The following is an 18,964-nucleotide window of genomic DNA, read 5'->3' as shown; positions in this document are numbered from 1 at the left end:
ACACCATTTCTTGGAGCACTCGTTGCAGATTCATATTTGGGAAATTACAGGATGATTCTCTACTCATCGTCAATATATTTTCTTGTTTGTTCTGTTTTAGCTTGTTTCTTATGCCTCGCATAGTGTACATAATTAGAAGAAGCCAACAACAACAACAAATCATTTATTCCCATTTTTTGTCGCTGTGTGAATCCTATTCTTCCATTTGGTTCTGTTCATGGCCATCTCCTCCGTAAAGCCATTAATCTTATCACCTCTTCTGATTATAATTCCGTGCACGTTTTTAATTGCCTGATATTCTAATTCATAAAACATAGCCGGTTCCATTCATGGTTATCTCCTCTGTGAAGCCATTAATCTTATGACCTCTTCTAATTATAATTTTCCGGGCGTTTTTTAATTGCATGATATTCTGATTCATGGTCATCTCCTCCGTGAAGCCATTAATCTTATCACCCCTTCTAATTATAACTTCGCGCAACGTTTGTAAGTGCATAAGTATCATCACATAGGAATTTGAATCCGTACTCCTCCAATCTAGCAATTCTGGTTTCATTCGATGAAACACATCATTCTCAATGTCACAGTTAACCAATCAATTAGGATCTAATCGGCTTCTATTGCATCACCGAAGCCCGGTCCATGCACGGGCAATTTCTGCTGTCCTCCGGCAACTACATCTCAGAACCTGTGAACTGGTCTTGGGATTTTTCATCTTATTTTTATTCATTTTTTCGGCGCAGTCTTGATGTTATTGTGGAAATAAATTGTTGATGTTTGGAAATTTTAATATGTTTCTATGAATTCGGAGCTGTTGAATTTTCATGATCGCCGGGGTTCTATATGGAAGTTTCGAAATTTTGACTAATGTTTCTGCTTTGAAGAATTGGTCAGTATGCTACGCATGTATATTTGGACTTGGTAGGTGGTATTCTACTCCAATGTTGATTTTTATTGGAGGGGAAGAGAACTAATTGAATACATGTCATTCTATACAGATGAGAAGTTGCCTAACAGATGGTTTTGTTTGAAGCTTTAACTACTAGATATATTTCAATCGGTACTGCATTCTACGATCAATGACAAGCAATGAGCGTGTTTTCAACTCTAAAAGTCAGACCGAAGAAGATGTTGAGAGGAGTTCTTCACGCTTAATGGAGTTGTGGCTTTGATCATATGCCATTTTCTGTCAATAAAAGCTAGGCCCAACCCTTTTCTCAAAAAATAAAAAATAAAAATAAAAATTTAAAAATTACGTGAAATTCATAAATCTTGTGTAGTCATATTTACTATCTCCGATCTCCGAAGTAGAACAAGGGTTAGTAATTTAAGATGCCCTCAAATTATAATATCTTTATCAAATATGTAGCTTATTAATCAATTAAATAGGTTGATAGAATATTCCCTAAAAAAACAAGGAATTAGTTTTTGAAGTTTCTTCGAACCGAAGGCTGACAAGGGCCCACTGAAAAGATAACTCACCTTTAACATTTCATCTCAACCGTACATCACACAGCTCCAGTCCAACGGACGGCCGAGATCAACCCATCACAGCCTACTTCGGTTTGGAAGACTAACACCACTGTAGACGTTGGAAGCTCATCAAAAGAGAGGAAAACTCCTTCTTTTCCTCAGAACTCTTTGAAAATTCCCGACAAAAATTCTCTTCGAAATTTAAAGAGAAAATCTCTTTAAATTCTTAGAAATCCGCTGAAGATACCTTGTTAATATATTATTGCTATAGATTTGGCTGCATGGGTCAAGCCTTTAGGAAGCTCTTTGATAGCTTCTTCGGCAACAAAGAGATGAGGGTAATTTCCTTCGATTTTTCTTTTGATTTTTATAATCTTTTAGTGGTTTCTGCATCTGGGTATCTCTTAATTAGTTCTCCTGAGATGGGTTTTCCCCCCTAGTTCTTTATACTAGAAATTTCATGTGTAAAATTTCTATGAAATCAGTGCTAAAAATTGGACCTTTGGGTTTGAGTCTGGATATCTCATTTAAAATGTAATTAGTGAGAAAGGTAGATGTATCAATATTCTACCCTGAGTTTTCTCTGGATGAATTGACTGTTATTATTCATATTACTCAGTAGAAGATGCATTTGAATTGTTGATGCAGTTTGGTGTGGAACGCATTTACTGTAATTTCTGATCAAGTCATGTATCCACCTTGTGCTTATTATTCCATAATGTTATATTTTGTCAACTCTTTAATAATAACTACCTTGTCTTACTGTGGTTTCATCTTCCTTAGGTCGTGATGCTTGGATTGGATGCAGCCGGCAAAACTACTATATTGTACAAGTTGTACATTGGAGAAGTTTTATCGACTGTCCCGACGATTGGTATGAAGTTTATCGTGAAAAAACGACTTACTTTGTAGATTTCCTGCTAAATTAGTTGACCACCAACTCTATTTGAATTGTATAAGCATCTCTTTCATTTGAATTGCAAGAAGGTTATCATGATAAACGACTTACTTTGTAGATTTCCTACTCAATTAGTTGACCACTAACTCTATTTGAATTGTATAAGCATTACTTTCATTTGAATTGTATAACAACAACAACAACAACCACCAAACCTTTATCTCAAGTGTTTGGGGTCGGCTACATGAATCCTATTTTTCCATTCCATTCTGTTGCAGGTCATTTCCTCTGTCACGTTAGTCTTAATCATATCCTTCTTAATTGCTTCTGACCAAGTCATTCTAGGTTGACCTCTAGATCTCCTAGCCCTATTAACTCTAATATTATCACTTTTCCTAATCGGTGCACTAAGGGGTCTTCTTTGTACATGATCAAACCATCTTAATCTATTCTCTCTCATTTCATTCTCAATAGGCGTAACCTCTAATTTACTACGGATGCATTCATTTCTTATCCTATTTTTTAATGTATACCTACAAGACCATCGCAACATTCTCATTTCTGCTACACTTATTTTTTAAATATGTTATTTTTTAAATGCCTAACATTCTGACCCCATAAAGCATAGTTGGTCTTATAACCATCTTATAAAATTTTTCCTTTAGTTTCATTGATATTCTACGATCATATGAGACTCCCGAAGCACTCCTTCATTTCAACCATCCCGATTTGATTCGATGCACAACATCATCCTCTATCTCATTATCATACCTAACGATAGATCCTAAATAGCGAAAATAATTAGTTTTAGATATTTCTTGGCCATCAATATGTATCATAGGCTCTCTTTCTTTCCTGCTTTTACTAAAAATGCATTCTATATATTCTATTTTTGTTCTACTAATTCTAAAACATTTAGACTCAAAAGCTTATCTCCATCTTTCTACTTTAGCAATAATGCCTCTTAAAGTTTTATCAACTAATACTATATCATCAGCAAATAACATATACCATGAGATTTCATCCTGAATGTGCTCAGTAAGTTGGTTCATAACTAATGTAAAAAGATAAAGACTTAAAGCTGACCCTTGGTGTAAACCTATGGTAATAATAAATAGTTTAGTCTCTCCTTCATTAGTTCTTACTCTAATTGTTACTCTATCATACATATCTTTAATCACATCAATATATATACTAAATGCATATTTTTCTTCTAACACCCACCATAATACCTCTCTAGGTACTCTATTATAAGTTTTTTCTAGATCGATAAAAATTATATGTAGATCTTTTCTCTTCTTTCTATATCTCTCCATTAACCGTCTCAAAATATGTATATGTTCCATAGTTGACCTCTCAGGCATAAAACTAAATAGATTTTCAGATATACATGTCTTTTTTCTTAGTCTTTGCTCAATTGCCCTCTCCCAAAGTTTCATATTATGACTTATGAGTTTTATACCTCGATAATTTGAACAATTTTGTATATCCTCTTTATTCTTATATATTGGTATTAAAATACTAATCCTCCACTCATTCGGCATTCTTTCGTCTCGATAATTTTATTAAATAGTTTAGTTAACCATCCTAAGCCTATATCTCCAAGATATTTCCAAACTTCAATAGGGATATCGTCCGGTCCTATGGCTCGTCCACTTTTTATTTTCTTTAGAGCATATTTAACATCGCTAATCCTAATTTTATGACAATATCTATAGTTCCTATCATTCGCTATATGGTCAAAATCTATATTGTGCTCACTTGTTTGATTATCATTAAACAATTGATAAAAGTAACCCCTCCACCTCTCTTTTATTTTCTCGTTGGTTACTAGAACTCTTTGATCCTCATTTTTAATACACCTAGTATTATCCAAATCTCTACTCTTCTTTTCTCTAATCTTAGCAAGCTTATATATATATATATCTCCCTCCTTAGATTTTAACTTTTTATAGAAATTTTCATAAGCTTTGTATTTATTCTCACTAATGCTCTTTTTGCTTTCTTCCTTACTAGTTTATATTTTTCTAAGTTTTTCCTACTCCTACACTTTTGTCACTCTTTATTATAAAGTTTTCTTCTCTCTAATAACCTTTTGCACTCTCTCATTCCACCACCAACGCTCATTACCGGCTAATTTACAACTTTTAGATTCTCCTAGTATATTTTTAGTCACTTTCCTAATACAAGAAGACATGCTGTTCCACATAATATTAGTCTCATTATCTATGTTCTATGTCTTCTTTCATTATCTTATCTTTAAAATGTATTAAATTTTCTCCTTTTAAATTCCACCATTTAGTTCTTAGTATTTTGTTCACGTTAGTTTTTCTACTCCACTTTTTAATAGATATGTCTAAGATCATCAATCTACGTTGTGTAATTAAACTCTCTCATGGTATAACTTTACAATCATTGCATATTAACCTATCCGTCATTCTAGTAAGAAAAAAGTCTATGTGACTATTATTAAAATCACTTTTAAAAGTTATTAAGTGTTCATCCCTTTTTCTAAAAAGTGTATTTGCTATTATCAAATCATACGATATTGCAAACTTTAGAATTGATTTACCCATATCGTTCTTATCTCCATACCCGAAACCTTCATGTATCCTCTCATATCCGTTATTATCCTTACCAACATGCCCATTAAGATCCCCTTCTATATGTAATTTCTCTCCAAATGGGATTCCTTGTACTAATTCATCTAATCTATCCCAAAAAATTTCTTTTAGTACTCTCGCGCAAGCCTATTTGTTGTGCGTAAATACTAATAATATTAATAACCTCTACACCTAAGACAACTTTTATTAGTATTATTCTATCCCTAACTCTTCTTACATCTATAACACTTTCTTTTATTATCTTATCTACAAGAACTCCCATTCCATTCCTATTCTTCTATTTTGCTATGTACCAAAGTTTATATTCGGTCTTTTTAATTTCTCTAGATTTTTCACTTATCCATTTAGTATTTTGTAAACAAATTATATTCATTTTTTCTTCTAATCATGACATCCACTAATACCATTATTTTTCCGGTAAGTGTACCTATATTCAAAGTAGCTAATCTAATTCTATTTTTTTGTAAAAGTCTCCTATCATTTTCCCTCTTAGACCATTCTAGTCTATGCTTAATACTATTAAGTACCTTATTAGAGGATTGTAGATTCTAAGAACGCCCTTGCTTACTTGTCATTACACCAGAGTGGCATCGATGTAATGCGTCACTTCCGGGAGACGCCCTAGCAAACCACCATTGCTTACTTATCATTGCATCAGGGTGGGGTCGATGCAACACGTAGCGGTGGGGACGCCCTAACGAGTATATAATAAGATTCATTTTGCATGTGGATCCAACTATGTTTTACACTGGCTGTCGGCTACCTAACACAACCCTCCTCTTTTATCCTGGCTTAGGACAGGCAGTGCTGAAAAATAACACTAGCGGAGTTATTTGAATTGTATAAGCATTACTTTTTTTTGGGTGAAGATTATGCATTTGGTATAGGAAATCAGTTTCCGCCCTTCAAATTAATTGTGTTACTTTTCATTGAAGAGTGAGATAGCTCTTAACATGCAAAGTTTTACCAAGCGATGTGTTGTCATTGTTTATTATTATGTGCTTAAGCCATTTGGTATTTAATTATGATGACTAATGAGAGCTGAATCTAACAGGATTCTGGACTAACTCTTCTATTGTTGTTATCCAGGTTTCAACGTAGAGAAAGTTCAGTATAAAAATGTGGTATTTACAGTATGGGATGTTGGTGGGCAAGAGAAACTGAGGCCTCTTTGGAGGCACTACTTCAACAATACCGATGGCCTTGTAAATAACCTCAACCTGAAAATATGTAGATGAATTTGTCTTCCCAATTCTTGCATATAAAATCAAGAAATGTCTTGATCCTGTCGCATTTTTCTACTGTCAGACTTCAAAATTTGTGTATGCGATTCTTTCTTGCAGATCTATGTTGTTGATTCCTTGGACCGAGAAAGAATTGGGAAAGCGAGAGCGGAGTTCCAGGTTTATCTTCTTTTCTTTGTCACCATTTTCTAGTGATAAGAGCATCGATAGTTGATTCTTTCAAGAAATTGGGCCCTTAATACTGTGATTAATCATTTTACATCTCTCTTGTCAGGCGGTTATAAGGGATCCCTTCATGCTTAACTGTGTAATATTGGTCTTTGCGAACAAGCAGGACATGGTATGTGAAAGTGTTTATTTGACAGTAATAAATGACGTTGCGCTGCCAACGTTTAAATCCATGTATGTGCATATCATGCGTTCTATGGTTCTTATGCTACTTTTGTTATTACATATAATTTCTTCCTATTATCACTGTTGAAGTTATTAAAATTTCAAAAGCTGTCATATGTGCATCTTTCTTTGAGCTTCCACCTAGAAGGTGACCATTGAAATTGACAAGAAAACGTAAATTAGGTTAAATTTCAGAACGCCCTCTTGATTTCGGGGTGTTTTGCAGATAAACCCCTAACTATTTTAATCCCACAAAACCCCCCTGAACTTTGTGGGATTTTACACACAAGCCTGCTGAGCTTCTTTTATCCGCTAAAACCCTTGAAGGTTTTTCACTTTAACCCCCTAGAGTGACACTGTCAAGTCTAACTTGTCACATGCCAATCACATGCTTCGACAATGCACATATTTTCTTTCAAATTAACAAAATTCATTGATTTCCTTCAGAAAGGTGCAATGACGCCGAAGGAGGTGTGCGAGGGTTTGGGTCTATTCGATTTGAGGAACCGAGCATGGCACATCCAAGGAACTTGCGCACTAAAGGGCGATGGGCTCTATGAGGGCTTGGATTGGTTAGCGAGCACTCTGAACAAACTACAAGGCTCAGGAAAGTTAACTTCAGTTGGCACCTCATCATACTGATTGCAAAAAAGTTTGTTTGATTTTGTAATGTCATGTTACGATTTTGGAATTAATGGGGTTTTGAGTTACTCCCTTTGCTATCATCTGGGGAGCTGTAGTCAATGTAAATATACACCAAATTCTTGTGAAATGTAGTGTTTGAATGTATATCATGCCTAAGTTATCAAATTATGGTAATGTTTCTTTGCACTGAGATTTATAGTTCTCGTCATATTATTATTTGATATTACATATACATGCACACAGATACACGTACACAGATACATGCATACGTGGTTTAACATTTGATAGTTTGAAAGACTGATTGATCAATTTAGAAAATTAATTGCCAAGCAAGTAAGATATTTGCCAAGATCCAGTCAAGTGAGTACATTTACTGCTAAGTTAATTAATTAAAATATAGTATGATCACTAGCAAAGGTTTCTAGGTGGCATTGATGCTGGGAGCTTTGTTGTTGCAGCAAATTGATCCTCTGGTTTTTTTTTTTCCTGTTATCTTCATTTATAGTTCTGCAAGGGCATTTAAGATAACAAAACCCTCGATCTCTATATTTTACAATATAATTAAGAGAAGAATCACAAAAATGACATAGTTATATGTAACAATGTAAGTCATTAAAGAATTACAACAAGAAAAAATTAATTTGTTTCTCTTTAGGGAATCAGAATCACTTCTTAGATTCAATGAAAAATGTCCAAACTATTTGTATAACGAGTTTCTTGTTCAATTTTTTACCAAAAATTTTTTTACGTAATATTTTATTTTTTATTTTTTTCAAAGAAAAGGTGGTACTTTTCATGTCACACCTTCTTTATACTTGAGAAGTGTTTCTTTAAGTTTTGTTTTTAAACATTAGTACTAACTTTCTACAAACAACAAAAGTTATTTTTAAAAAAAATTAACTATAAAGAAGAAACTAGCACTCCTATATCCAAGAAAAGAATGTATAAAAGTTATGTTTTTAATATATTACAAAATTTTGAGAAACTAAAGAAAATATACTTACGCGTACGTGAAAATTGCCCTTCAAGTATGAAGATGACTCCATTAATTGTCGGCTTAACAAATTCACTAGCAAAAGCCATTGTTCAATAATCAGCACCAAAATTATATGCATAAAAAGAATAAGTTGAGGTCTAAACAAAATACCTCTTCAAGTATATTAATGTTGATCTTGAAAGACTTTGTAGCCATTATATTTGGTTGATTTTTGCAGAGAAGTCTAGGCTGCTCTTTACATAAGTTAGTGATTTTTCTTCCTAATTTGTTACATATGGCAATAATGACAATTGACCCGAGTTATTGTATATAAAGATTACGTGCCTTTTAAGGCACCATGGTTAATTATGAAAATTGGAAAAGTACTGCATTTTAGGATAACAATGTATCATTAGAGGTTATATCAGAACCACCCCTATAGGAGTGGGATGATCTACACCATACCTAAATAGTTGTAATTTCTAAACTAATCATTTAACCACCGGCGAATGGTATCGATCATCTCTTTCTATAGGGTGTTCTGATATAATAGAATCCGTACGCGAAAGCCTACAAATTTTTTGACAGGCTTATACCAGACTTTTTTTCAACATAAAAAGTCCTCCAGGATTGATTTCAGAAACCCCCTAAACTTCAGGGGCTTCACATATAACCTCCCCTAACTATTTTAACCCGAAGGAACACTGTGAATTTTGAGGGGTTTTCCAAATAACTCCCCTGAACTTATTTTATTCCACCACACCCCTTGAAGATTTTTCACTTCAATTTTTCTCATTTGTGTCCTTATCTTCCTTACAAATCTATACGTGCGTAATTCCTATCCTTTTTTCTTCCAAACTATGTAGTAATGAAGATAAATTCATTGTGAATCAACTCTACAAAAGTTTGCATACACTACCAATCCTGGTTCCTATGTGTGTATGTGAACAAGCTGAAACCCAGTCCTCTTGCATGCAAATTTTACTTCTTTTACTTGGTACGCATCAAGCTGTTATAGGTATTTCTATAAGATACATAAAATTGACAGCAACCAATATCAAAAATCCTTTACCAAACATCTACATCTTCAACAAAATTTTCATCTTCTACACCTTTACACAATTGATTCCTCTTTCAAAAGATTTTTTTAAAAAAAATGTCACAAGGTTCTCAAAAGCATAGCATACAGCATCTCATTCCAAACATCAGGGATCCCAGGAAGGCACCAATGACTACAATCCTGGTTCTTTACCTCCGGCGGCTGAAACTTTGAGGGGTGTCCATCTTTCCGATAATCCGTCATCCTTGTAATATTCAAATACATCACCGGACTCTTCATCTCTTCGATCACCGATTCCACCACTTCCACCAGCTTCGGCGCTTTTACCAGTTCTTTGTCGTAGATGACGGGGATTGTCTCCCCGTGGCAGTTTCCTCCCTCGTTCCATTTGCCTCCGCTGCAAGTTATAATTTAAGCTCATTTGATATTATGCTTGTTGTGATCATACAAAAAGTATGGTTAACTGTGGATGCACCACCAGAGTATCCACCAGAGTATCGTTGTTTTAAACATATTACCCCCATAGTTTCCTTGTTGCACATAGACCCCCTGAACGAATTTACTACCATCAGGTGGTCTATTTATCAAGAAACAACGTTCTCTTTATATGAGGGCAGAAGACTCCAAAAAATTCACTCGCGAGTATCAACAGAAATAAAATGGTTAGTTGCGGATAGACCCCTTGTACTGATAGATCCCTGAAGTTCTATCGTTGCAGATAGGCCCCTTGAGTGAAATGTATTGATTCTTTTATTCTCTAGCAAAGAAAATTATCTTCTTTTTAGGGGGACAAATAGATAAGGGTAAAAGAGTCAAAATAAGTTTCACTCAGCGGGTTTATTAGCAATTGGGCGATCGTACCGTGGGGTCTATCCATAAAAATAGAACTACAGGGGTCTATCCACAACTAACCCGTTTTAGATAGACATCCTTGATTGAAATTTTGTTGACCTTTTTACCTCAAGGGGTCTATTTGTCAAAAACAACCTTCTCTTTTTAATATGGTAAAAGAGTAATAAAAAAAATTACCCATGGGTCTATCTGTGACAACGAAACTACCAGGGCATTAAGTACAAAACAGTGATATCTCAGGAACCCTAAACACTAAAAGGAGCCACTATCTAGGATTTTACCCGAAATGAGACGAGGAGTAACCTCGGAAGAAAACCCTAGTCCTCCTTATGTCAATATGGGCTTCGACCCAATGCGCCCAGGTTCGCATCGCTTTGCTCAGAGCTTCTTCTGTACTTAACTGGCTGTAACTACTGTTGCCTTCGTGGTAGAATTCCTTCCTGCAATAGAAATTATTTCAGGTTTCAGTATGTCAGAAAATGCGTAGATGTTAAAAGTTTTTTTTTTGTTTTTTTTTAATATACCCCTGAGAGGTTTTATCATGTGTCCACCAGTGCCCTGTGTTGAATACTATGGCATCTGCATCCTTATAATGATGAGCATTGCTCTTGATCAGATCGAGTCGAACTTTCTCTACTCGATTCTCATTCTTTACTTTGAAATCTTCAACGAGGTACCAGGATTGGATGAATTCGATCGAACAATTATAATCCTGCAAATTTTAGAATGTCAGAGTTCTGAAAGATTGTGATACTGATTTCTTCAGTTTCTTGAGAGAGTAAAGAGTTTACACTGAATACAAAGGCCCAGGTGTTTTCTCCTTTGAAGTCTGATCCTGAAATCTGAAGAATGTTGGTCTTGTTTTCAAGAGAATTTCCAAGGATGCAGGCTAGAGATTCCCACATATTTCGGTTTAAAGAGTCCCCGACAAATGCCAATCTCTTTCCCCTCAACATTTCAAGCATTTTCTTGCCATCAATCCTATGAAAAAAGATCATAAATAATACATTCTTGGTGTCAAGATTGATTAAATTTTATTTCAGTAATATATATATATATATATATATATATATATATATAGAGAGAGAGAGAGAGAGAGAGAAAAATGAGTATACTTGGTACCAAGCACAAATTTTGTGCTTGGTAGTGAGGTGTCTCATCGCAAGAACAACAATTTTAACTGTTTTTAGTATCTATTGATGAAAAACAATGCACACATTTTCAGTTGCAGAAACTATATGATATTTCCTCCAAAACCCCTGAACAGAATTATAAAATGAGAAGGAAAAACAAACCAATACAGGCTCTGAAATTTGATCACGAATACTTAAAAACTCAGTTCTATCAAAAGCCTAAAAACCCATAATATATTTATCCAAGACCTAATTTCTTTAAAGTTCATCAATCAAGAGTAATAAAACTCCAACTTTGATTTGGTTGTAGACACAGAAAATATAATAAGAAGGAAGAAAAAACTAATTGCAACTTTTCTTGATAGCAAATAAAAAACGGAGCACAAATTTTCAGTTACTGGGACATTTTCTCCCGAACCCAAGAACAGATTTCTGAACTGAGAAAATTCCCGATCTTTATTCTGAGATTTGATTATACAGTACTTGAAAATGCAGTTCTATCAAACAAAACTAAAAGCCCAGCACGCATTTTTGCAAAAACAAATTTATTCCAAGTTCATTCAGAACAGGAAAAAAAATCCCTCTTTGTTACAATAAAGAAAACTAACTGTAACTGTTTCTTGATATCTAATCACAATACAGAATCAAATATTCAGTTACAGAAACTATATGACATTTTCTCCACAACCCATGAACAGAATTTCAAACAAAGAAAAACCAAAATCTTCATTCTTGCATTTGATTATAAAATACTTTAAAAAAAATGCATTTCTATCAAAGAAAACTAAAACCGAAGAACAAAAATACTGATACCTTTGCAGATCACAATCCTTTGGCTTCCACCTCCATTTGACATAATCCAAATCTCTGCGCCCATACTTGAAGCAATTGAACCGATCTTCAACAAACGGGCACGTCCCAGGTCCATAGCCCGAACCTGAATCGCGACCCACAACCCATCTCCCGTCAAAGATATTGCAAATCTCTTCTTTATCCCTGTACACAAGAGCTTGAGACTGGTTCTTGATCTCCAAAGTAGTAGCATACTGGTTCTTGACGAATGGAGATAACTTGGGCTTGATGACGATGATCTCACGGTAACCAATGGCGATGATGAAGATGATGATGAGATAGAAGTAGATGAAGAAGCGAGATGGATTTCTGAAGGGTTCCATTAGGGAATGAAGAAGAGTAGAAAGTAAGAAGAGCCTTGGCGGGTCTTTTCTTTGTATACAAGGTGTTTTTAATGTCAGCGAGTAGAAAAAAGCAGTATATATGGGATATTTGTATATAAGGTATTTTCCATACATGCCCACGAAAATTATAGGTATTTTCTATATTTCCCATGTACGTCATTGTAAATAACGATTTTTTATATTTTACTAAATTGATTTAATTATTCAGTAGAGAATCTAGTAGATAAGGCATATCTAATGGGGTTTTTCTAATTGGAAGGTAAATTTAAGGAAATAAGACAAATTGGAACGCAGATCACAAGGTATTTTTTTTTTTTTTTTTTTTTTTGTGTGGGGTTGGGGGGTGGGGGGACCATTACAATAACTATGCTTTTTATGTCAAAAAATCCTAGTATACAATGAGCTTAATTTGTCAACTAGGATCTTGCGACAAGAACGTGAGAATTGAAGGACAGAACTTGCTCTTACAAAATCCAGGAACCAAACAAACTCTTAAACATCAATCACATCTACATTAGCAATTAGTACCATCGAAGTCAATGGAAGCAATAGCTCATTTATTGCAAACTTTCAGCATTACATACATGATACATCTGGTTATATCTGAATAAACAACAGAATTTGGAAATCTAATAGGGCAAAGGTAATCCACAAAATCTGATATAACATAGGCCTTTGCTGCAAAAACCTGCTGCAGTACAGGAGGTTTTCTCTAATTTACTCTAGACACAAAAGTAAAATCATCACGAGGCCAAAGATTAATGGATGAACAAGGAGAACTACATTTCACCTTCAGACCCTTATATTCAGTAAACATTATCCATCTCCATCATAGATTACCTATGTAGATGCATTTCATATAACACAATTACTAGAGGAGGAGGAGAGGTTTTTTTTCAACTGAATAGATGTGCACGGCATCTAATGTATTTGACATAAATACATCAATATTTTTCTGATGACTGAATATTAAAGCATTTGGAAATATACATTAATGAAACACATGAACTTGCCCCAAGGAAAGTAACTAATTTAATAATACATTATACTGATGATATATGAGTAAGTTAAGATCTGGAAAAAAACAGCACATTTGACTCTCTCCATGACTATGAAAATGAATATCAGCTATTATAAGGATACTAAATCTGAAAAGAGGGGTTCATGAGAATTTACTTGGATAGAGAAGAATAGAAGAAAGACTAAGAGAAAGACGACAATATATATTTGTGATGACAAATTCATCGCTGTGCCGTTTTACTAGCAGATATCACCAAAGGAAGCACACAAAATCAATGGAAAACCTCAAGAGGTTTCAAAAGAAATTTTTTCATTCAGATGCATATAAATAAATGTTGTTTCAAAACTGAGCATTTTCCAGAATACATCCTTAACTTTTATATGTAAAGCAAACAAAGAGAACAGCAAAGCAACTTGAAATAAACCAACAACACTAACAATACACCACAAGAAATAGAACACAATAAGTTAATTTAGAAGAGCATGGAAATTCATAGACGTTCAATTTAGCCTTCTTCGCTTACGTGCATGAAGAACTCCATCCAAATCCAATGAACCAGAAGCATTGCTTCTTCCTCTTCTCCTATATGATGACCTTGAAGATCCTGCACTGTTGGGTTCCATAGAACCTTCTGGAAAACTGACATCCCCCTGTATTACTGCAGTTGTGCTTGACCCAGAGACTTGATCAGCAGCAGAAGCCGAAGCTAAATTAGCCCTAGGTATCAGCTGCTCAGGACTGGAAGGATTCATCGAAGATGTTGACGGTCCATATCTATTATATGCATTGAATCTATTCCAAACTGACGGGCCAATTCCATCACTAAAAATTGAATGTATATCACTATTTCGAGGGTGAGTAGTCGTACTCTCTCCACTCCGATGCCAAAACTCAATTGCATTATGAAGAAGTGGACTTAAATCACTACCATCACGAAATAACGAGCGTGAGCTACTACTTTGAGGGATTGGTGAATCTTCGACAGGCAAGGAGATATCTTCAATTGCACGCCTAATTTCAGCACTTGTTTCTGCTTCTCTTAACAAACTTCTTGCTCTCAGACTATTCAGAACTGCATGATGTGCACCGCTGAGCATTGAAGCACCGCTGAGCATTGAAGGCATATTAGGCTCTTCAAACCTATGCCTATTTCTCATCTGTTGATTCACAAGTCGCCTCCAAGAGTTTGTGATTCCTTCCCCAAATCTTCGAGAAATGGGTCTGAACTGCTGTCTTAAACTCTCAAATCTATTACCACGAGGTCTCGGGGGAATCTTTATGTTTAATTCCTCGCTCTCTGCAAGTTTTTTCCTATCACTAGCTTCTGAGTTCCCCCTCCCATAAATAGGTGTGATGTTCGTTTCAATAACCTCTCCTTTGCACACTGGACACTCTTTGTGCATGCTATGAACATTCAGCCACTGATACAAACATGGCCAGCAAAATAAATGGCCACATGAAGTAACAACAGGTTCTTGGGCCATATCGAAACATACATTACACTCAAAATTTGCTGCGGATTGGCTCTTTCCTTCCTTCTCATCTTCCGACCCCTCTGCTTCGATACCTTCCACAGGCACTTTATGCTTCCCATTAGTTTCTGCAGCTGGTTGCTGTTCAGTGACAGGAGAAGATGAACGGCCAAGATTGGATCTTTCTGAAGAACGGAACCTTCTGAGCCTCAACCGACGCTGGCTTGACTCAAGCAATCTCCTCAATCGATACTCAGGAGACTCAAAAATATCATGCCTTGAGGAAGACTCGTCGCCTCCATCAATTGCAGGAGGAGGAGAGTAAGACGGGGACCTAGAAACATAAGATGGCATCGAAGGAGAATACATCGGGATATCGCGACGCACAAATGGGTTAGCATATGGTCTCAAAAGTGGAGACATTGTTCGCAATGGGTATACAGATAATGGGTCATCATTCCCCTCTTCAAGGTCTAAAGGAATGTAGGATTCCAACGGCTCTTCATTCTCTTCAAGCTCTTCGGGTTCAGGCAACATTGTGGGGATGGGAGAGTGTGGTTCATAAAAAGGGGAATACGGGTTGTATTCTTGATTGGAATTGGCATCAACAGGAGCATCTGCATCGTGTTGAGCAATGAGAGGAATGCTAGGTTCATGAGATGGGGAGTAGGGAGCATGAGAATTGGCCATCTCCATAGGAGCTCGGCTTTCTTCGGATGTGGATGAAGTTGATAAAGGTAGAGAGCTAAGGGCAAGATCGGATCCGAGGTCTGAAGTTCGAGGTCGAGGAGAACGAGGAAGACCCAAGTAAAGATTCAGATCCATTCTTCTTCTGAGGCCGTTCTCATTTCCTTCATCTGCCATTCCCAATAAGGAAACAAGATGTGGCCTTTATGCCAAACCCGCTATCAAAATCGAATCTTTCTCAACGATCATACTGAATTGAGCACAGAAACCCCTAACCGACCTTCGGGCAGCTCCCACAGAAGACCCCCGGGGATTTTTTCCCCAAATCAAAGCAACAAAATTCAAACTTCTCCACTCATGTAGCCGCAACCCTTCGAGAATTTAACCCCAGCTCAGTCCTAACACAAAAGCTAGGGTTTCTTCATTCTTGAAAGAGAATAAAACTCTAAAAAGTCGAAAAAGGAAAATTCTTTCAAATCCTAACCAAATTCAACTAATGAAACCCTAAAAAGGGTCGATTAGGGTAAAGAAACAGAGCCACGACCGGAGATTTCAGAAAATTTTCGAGAAAAAAGCATACCTAACGTCGGGTTGCACTGGAGCCCTAAAGGTCCGAAATTTGGGGATTTTGGTCCAGTTCGAGACTGGGGAGACGAAGAGGCTGGCCTTATTAATACTTAAAATGTCGGGGACTTTTCAGTAAATGCGGGCGGAAGTCTTTTTTTTTTTTTAATGGAGAGAGGAGAGACGTGTTGACTCGTCCGACAGCGCTTGCCGCCGTTGGAAATACACAGCTGGCATAACGGACGGTTGAGATCAACGCTGCAGCTCTCCTTGAGGGAGTTAAAAGCGGCGGATCCACGTGGGAATTTTGGGAGTTAACGTTTTCAAGAGATGAGAATTCATGGGCTGGGGATTTGCCTCGGCCTGGGCTTAAGAAGAAGGAACATAATATCCATTCCTTGTTTTTTTGTTTTTTTTTTTAAATCTAAATTTCGTGTTATTTTGATTTATAGGGGTGGAACTTAATAATATTTTGCTTTCTTGTTGGGATAAGGAAATAGAATCCCTAATAAATATTCTCATCGATCTATTGACGTCCATGATGTAGCTACTGACAAACGCCTACGTGTCTCTGCCAGAACACGCTGACCAACAATATCGACCGCCTTGTGCCGTATAGGATCCGTTTGGTTGAGGGATTTTTTTAGGGTTGTAATACTGTAGGCGTCGCTCATTGCAGTATTTACAACAAAACTGTTTTTGATTTGGTTAAATGGAGGGCTGATGTGTTAGCTACTATAGCTGAATTAGCAGGATCCAGTTAGTTCCTAGCAAAAAGCTCCCTTTTGGAATGTTGTTTGTATTAAAGAATTATAGTTGAATACTAAAAACCGTTTATGAGAAATTTAAATGAAAGATTATTTTCGAGATGTGCTGCATTGGAATGGTAAATCGATTCAACGAATAGTAATTTAGGTTAGTTTTCACTCACATTGTACTGTGAAATTGATGTTTTAGTTAGATTTATCTAGAGGAACTTTAACGCCAATATTTCTCTGTATATTGGGGTAAAAAAACGTAAGACTCGCTCTGAAGTTCCAAGTACAAAAGAAGGGTTTATTTCTTTCTTTTTTTCCTTTTTTTTATTTTTATACTTTATCATTTGATGGTTCAAACCTCAAAGACAACGAAGGGCTGCTATAATTACAAGTATTACCTATGAGATTCACATAGTGTGATGACATATCACTTCATTGATATGAACCATATATACAAAGAAAATTGATCTGACATTTTATTTTATCCAAAAAAAAAAACTGTTATATCTTATTTAAGAAACTAATTGAAAAAGAAGGGGAAATGGAGAGAAAAAAAAACTCGACGCCTGAGAGATTCGAACTCTCGCGGGGAAACCCCATGTACTTAGCAGGCACACGCCTTAACCACTCGGCCAAAGCGTCGTCGTTGCTGTCGGATACAAAATTTTATATAAATATATACCCTGTGCTAACTGCTCTATGGTTTGGGTCTTTAGCGGAATCTGAGCTGTCAACTAATTAAATTGAGAAATATTTACGTCATAAGATATAACTATTTTGATACACTGAAAAACTTAACAGATCAAGATCATCAGATTATTTTCTGGGTACTAATTTTATAATGACCATGCATGGAGCACGAGGCGTTGCTTCGTGCTTCTACCCAAAGTCCAATATCCTAATGTCTCATGGCCGATCACGTGCAATTTAAAAATTATTCATAGATTAAAGTCTGACAAATCTAGACGGAAAAAAAATTCTAAACAAACTTATTCATAAATTTTTTTTCTAAAAATAAATCCTCTTGAGTTTTTTTACAAAATCGACTCATTTTGTCTTAATCCGATTTCTAAATAGTCGGGGTTATCAACCCCGACTATTTAGTGCATAAAATATTAGGGTTTAGGGTTATAATTGGGGGTTTATAATCTCCTAAATATATAGTCGGGGTTGGCAACCCTGACTATTTAGAAACCAGATTAAAATAAAATGAGTCTATTTTTGTAAATAAACTCAAAAGGATCTATTTTAGAAAAAAAAAATATATATAAATGAGTTTATTTAGAAAATTTCTTCAAAAAAAATCCAGAAAGAGCGTGGATCACATGGAGGAGGGAGCATCCGACGCCATATTCATGCAGATAAAAGATAACAACATGCGCACAGCGCATATTGCTTTCAACTAATTAATTAACTCATTGAATTTCGTTCTTAAGGACTGGTTATGTCACAAAGCGTGATTTTGGTGCTCTAATCTTAATATCCATGAAAGTTTTGTATTAGCAAATTATTGACCACCTCTTTACAATTACAGTACTACTACATCTTTTGATGTTAGAAACAATATATATTGTGATTAATATTCATAATGTAAGTGTTTAGATACAATGGTCGAAGCCTCGTACATTCGCAGCTCGTCTTTTTTTTTTTAAGGAACTCCAAATTAAGGGATTGAATTCATACGCATTCAAATCAAAGTAGATTATTTTGCAACATCACACGATAAACAAATACATGCTTGCTTCAACCTCTGGTTCGGATGAATCCAAATAGTTGGCAAACGTGACTAAAATCAAAATCCCTTGAAGAAAGTTCAGAAATATGCACTTCAGTACTTCGCAAATTAATACTATTAATTAATTAATTATCACTGTTTATTACAAAACGCAAGTCGACCGGAGAGACCGGTCCATGCTCAGGCGAGAGAGGACGGCGGCGGCTTGTCGACGTCTTCCAGCGGCCTGAACC

At 35.8% G+C, this 18,964-nt stretch overlaps 3 protein-coding genes and 1 non-coding gene across 5 annotated transcripts; 1 reads left to right on the top strand and 3 right to left on the bottom strand.

Annotated features, from left to right (window-relative positions):
- On the top strand, positions 1,605–7,463 carry LOC109826156 (ADP-ribosylation factor 1-like 2). The gene is made up of 6 exons (XM_020393143.1): positions 1,605–1,811; positions 2,257–2,347; positions 6,085–6,200; positions 6,339–6,398; positions 6,514–6,579; positions 7,080–7,463. Exons 1-6 carry the CDS (start codon positions 1,755–1,757, stop codon positions 7,272–7,274), a joined length of 585 nt encoding a protein of 194 aa, XP_020248732.1. The 5' UTR covers positions 1,605–1,754; the 3' UTR covers positions 7,275–7,463.
- Positions 9,295–13,332, bottom strand: LOC109826180 (protein trichome birefringence-like 4). The gene is made up of 5 exons (XM_020393173.1): positions 12,112–13,332; positions 10,957–11,146; positions 10,690–10,877; positions 10,447–10,605; positions 9,295–9,710 (listed from the first exon to the last, which is right to left on the bottom strand). Exons 1-5 carry the CDS (start codon positions 12,606–12,608, stop codon positions 9,413–9,415), a joined length of 1,332 nt encoding a protein of 443 aa, XP_020248762.1. The 5' UTR covers positions 12,609–13,332; the 3' UTR covers positions 9,295–9,412.
- Positions 13,787–16,355, bottom strand: LOC109825261. 2 transcript variants are annotated; one of them, XM_020392078.1, is made up of 2 exons: positions 16,255–16,355; positions 13,787–16,072 (listed from the first exon to the last, which is right to left on the bottom strand). In XM_020392078.1, exon 2 carries the CDS (start codon positions 15,849–15,851, stop codon positions 14,016–14,018), a length of 1,836 nt encoding a protein of 611 aa, XP_020247667.1. In that variant the 5' UTR covers positions 15,852–16,072; positions 16,255–16,355; the 3' UTR covers positions 13,787–14,015. The 2 variants fall into 2 exon arrangements, with proteins under 2 accessions (XP_020247667.1, XP_020247666.1); XM_020392077.1 differs by having other exon boundaries at positions 13,787–16,119; positions 16,255–16,330.
- Positions 17,557–17,638, bottom strand: TRNAS-GCU. The gene has a single exon. It is a non-coding gene; the product is annotated as a tRNA-Ser (tRNA).

The sequence above is a fragment of the Asparagus officinalis genome, chromosome 10 (genome assembly GCF_001876935.1).
Source record: "Asparagus officinalis chromosome 10, Aspof.V1, whole genome shotgun sequence".
Taxonomy (NCBI): Eukaryota; Viridiplantae; Streptophyta; class Magnoliopsida; order Asparagales; family Asparagaceae; genus Asparagus; species Asparagus officinalis.
Note: the sequence above shows the minus strand (reverse complement) of the source record. Positions and strands in the feature narration are given on the sequence as shown.